Below are 4039 nucleotides of genomic sequence, written 5' to 3' on the forward strand. Positions count from 1 at the left end.
GACGTTATACCAGCTTCATTCCAGTTCGGTTGGAGACATCACTTCTACATTTTGTCTCTCAGGTAATTTCAGAGCATTCTGATGTACTGTTTTAAAATTAAGGACTAAAAAGTAGAGCTATATTGATGTTTTTTTTGGCTGTTAACCCTTGTATTGCCCTTCATGTTACGGGGACGTGTTCAGTTTATTGCTTTCTACTACGCTTGCATTATCCCGGCACTTCATGTGTATAATTTCACATCACATGCCCTGGTTTATTTAGTTTATTATTTGTCGTCTTTCCTTTTTTGGCTCACTTACATTGTATATATTTTTCAACTCACATCTCACACAGCACAAGTATCCCAAAGGTTTTTTTTTATTGTATTGCAGCGTTACCTAGACGGCCAACCCGGCTACGCTACCCACGACCCAAGAGGCTACGGCCTCACGCATTCAGCGCAGTAGGCCTGCGTGCAGCTCCACAGATGTATCTCTCGCAGCAGCCGCACACGGTGTGTGTTTTGCGATCCGTGGGCTTTGGACAGAGCTGACACCTCTTCCTCTTGCCGGGCACTCTCTGCGGTCTCTGTCGAGCTACGGCGCCCTCGTCGCCGTCGTCGTCGTCGTCGCAGTCTGCGTTGCCGTCGGCCCAACGTCGTTTCGATTGTCGCGGCCTCGCCGAACGCCGGATCCGCCCCCCGCTGACCTCGCCGCCTCCGCGGACCTCGCCGCCACGGCTCTGACGAGCGCGGCCGAAGCCTCCGTGCGGGGCAGATGGCGTCGTCTCTCGATGAGCGGTGTCACAAGCGCCCTGCCCAGCTGTTCGAGAAACGCCCTCCTCCTGTTGAGCTTGCCGCGCATCCACTCGGGCCTGAGCTCTCGCCACAGCACAAAGGCGTTGTAGGCGGACACGTCGAGGATGTTGTGGAACAGGGCGAGGGGCCAGCGCGTCGTCTTCCTGCGGCAGCTGTACGTGCCGACGAGCTTGTCCAGGTTGTCCACGCCGCCCTTGGTGCGGTTGTAGTGGAGGATGATGTCGGGTTTGGCTTGCCTGTCGGCGCTCACCCGCTCGTCGCCCGAGTGCAGCGTGCTCAGCAGCACCACGTTCCTGTGCCTCTTGGGCACGTAGGACACCAGAGCGGCGATGGGCGTGAAGGCGAACTTGGACGAAAAGACAGCACGGTCCTTGGTGGCGAGCAAAGCCCCCGGCAGCTCGGGCTTGTTTTTGCGCATCGTGCCCACCACGGTGAGGCGCCTCTCGGCGAGCAGCCGCTGGGCCAGCGCGTAGGAGGTGAAAAAGTTGTCGCACGTCACGTTGCGTGGGCCCCGCAGGCCCTCTGTCACGTCCAGCAACACGCGGGAGCCCAGATTCTTCTCGGGCGTGCCGCTCACCGACTTGCCCGTGTAGAGCTGCATGTTCCACGCGTAGCTGGAGCGGGCGTCGCAGGCCACCCACGACTTGAGTCCGTAGCGGGCAGGCTTGCTGGGCATGTACTGGCGGAAGGCGCATCGACCTGGTGAAAGGTTTAACAAATGTCCTCATAAACACACAGACACACAGACAAACAGACGCACACACACACACACACACACACACACACACACACACACCACACACACACACACACACACACACACACAGACGCGCACACACACACACACACACACACACACACACACACACACACACACACACACACACACACAATTACAACTGGTACAATGGGTACACAACCGTAAGAAGACCACACGCCGCAAAGACACCCACCTCGAAAGGGCATCAGCTGCTCGTCCACAGTCACGTCGGGGCCCGGCTCGTAGAGGCGAGGCAGCCGGCGCGTCCATGCGTCCCACACGTCTCGTACGGCCGCCAGTTTGTCCGTGGCTAGTCTTTCGGCTCTCGACTCGCGGTCGTCGAAGCGCAGCATTCGCGAGTACAAGTGGAACCGTTTGACCGGCATTGTGGCGCGGAAAATGGCCCTTCCGCTCTCCTCGTGCCACAGGCTCTCCAAGGCCTCGTTGCGGGACCTGTACACGCCCGCGAGGATCAGAAGCCCGAGGTAGGCTCGCAGGTCCGTGGCGTCCATCGCTTTCCACTCGCCGGCTTTGCCGTATCGCCTGCGGCCCTCGAGGTTGGTCGCGAACAGCACCGTCTTCTCTATTCGCTGAGTGACAAACAGCTGGAACGCTGAGAGTATGTCGCTGACGCGCTCCGCGGCGTACTCTGTAGGTCCCGGGCTCGGCGGTGGCGGAGCGGAACCAGAAGCGCGTTGGCCGTCTCGGTCCCTTCGGCCTCGGTCTAGTTCGTATGTGTCTCTTTCGGTGGCACGGCGATGGGCTCGGGGGGCACTGGGGTTACACGTTTTCGAGGACCATTCGATTTTGCCGTCTTTCGACAAAAAAACTTCCTCCTCGCCGTCCTCAACGTACTCCTCTTCGTCTCTACCCTGGTCTTTGCTACCCTGGTCTTTGCTAACCTCATCGTACTCCTCGCTTTCACTACCCTCGTCTGCTCTACCCTGGTCTTTGCTAACCTCATCGTACTCCTCGCTTTCACTACCCTCGTCTGCTCTAGCCTCGTCTTCGCTATCCTCATTGTACTCCCCGTCTTCACTACCCTCTCCCTCTTCACCCTCCTCACCCTCTTCACTCTCTTCTTCTTCTTCTTCTTCTTCTTCTTCTTCTTCTTCTTCGTTGTGTGGCCTTGGTTGCCACCCTACTCCACGTTCTCCTCCTTGTTCAACTTCAACATCGTCTACGCCTTGATCATCGTCTTCGTCCTCTTCTAATTCGCTCTCGTCGAAGCGATGGTGGTTTATGTTGCGGTCTTCTTGTACTTTCTCTTCTTCTCGTACGTGCACTTCGGCGGGCACATTGCGAGCGGGCCCGCTGACGATAACCCTATGCAGCTTCAATTCCAGAGTCAAACGACGGGCCATGCCGACGTCACACCAATGCACAGGTCCAAAACCGATAAGACGTAAGATGACAACTACAAGAAGACGAGACAATGTGTGTCCAGTTTATACTCTAAGTGTGTGTGTGTGTGTGTGTGTGTGTGTGTGTGTGTGTGTGTGTGTGTGTGTTAAATATTTATTTAGGAGACAACACAAAATACACTCGCGGTCAAAAGCAGGACAGGTCCAAGAGACCCCAAAGGCCTAGGCCGTGCTAGAAGAGAAAGAAATACTCTAGGATATTGGCCTGGGTCCGTGGGACCAGGAACGACGAGTCCGCGGGCACGGGTCCCGGAGACCCAAAGGGCCGGGTTCACTGTAGTATACGTGACATGAATTGAAAACCAACGTGGGTCCCTGGGACCCGAAGGTCAATGCAAAAGGTCAAATAAACAGAATGTGTCCCTGTGACCAGATGAAACACACAAGACTTAGACTTAGACTTAGACTTAGACTTAGCTTTATTAATCCCTTTGGGATGACTCCCGCAAGGAAATTAAAGTTACCAGCATCCGATACAGCATATGAAGGAGAAAAAATAAGAATACAATAAACACAAAGTAATACAATGATGCACAGGACAACACACAGTACATGTGGTTACATGAAGGGATTATTTGAGGTGACGGGGGTGGGGGGTTAAGAAACACAAAAAGAAAGGTCCCCGAGGCAGTCAGTTTGGAGGGGGGTGGGGATGGGTACGGGGTGTGTATGTGAGTATGTGTGTGTGTGTGATAAGGTTTGATGCGGCAGACTGTCTGTGTTGTTGTTACAGGAGTTCCGTTCAGTTTGGCCTTGTCCTTGGGAGATAAAGACAGCACAGGAGGAGAGGCCAGCTGCAGGTTGTTACAAGGGCTATTCTGTAAATCTCTCTCTTCCCTCTTCTCTCTCTCTCATCGCTCTCTCTCTCTCTGTGTGTTGTGTGTGTGTGTGTGTGTGTGTGTGTTGTGTGTGTGTGGTGTGTGGTGTGTGTGTGTGTGTGTGTGTGTTAAATATACCTGGGTCCGTGTGACCCAGACAGACGAGACCGTGGTACATGTGACATATGCGGGAACGCAACACAACACACAACTAATAAAAAACAGCAATGAAGGTTATGG

The 4039-nt window shown here is 54.5% G+C and overlaps 1 protein-coding gene across 1 annotated transcript; it reads right to left on the bottom strand.

The window, feature by feature from the left end:
• Positions 1 to 576: 576 nt before the first annotated feature.
• On the bottom strand, positions 577 to 2921 carry LOC116678919 (piggyBac transposable element-derived protein 4). The gene is made up of 3 exons (XM_032508654.1): positions 2703 to 2921; positions 1751 to 2615; positions 577 to 1496 (listed from the first exon to the last, which is right to left on the bottom strand). Exons 1-3 carry the CDS (start codon positions 2919 to 2921, stop codon positions 577 to 579), a joined length of 2004 nt encoding a protein of 667 aa, XP_032364545.1.
• Between the last annotated feature and the right edge of the window lie 1118 nt (positions 2922 to 4039).

This window comes from Etheostoma spectabile, unplaced genomic scaffold (assembly GCF_008692095.1).
Source record: "Etheostoma spectabile isolate EspeVRDwgs_2016 unplaced genomic scaffold, UIUC_Espe_1.0 scaffold00008632, whole genome shotgun sequence".
Lineage (NCBI taxonomy): Eukaryota > Metazoa > Chordata > Actinopteri > Perciformes > Percidae > Etheostoma > Etheostoma spectabile.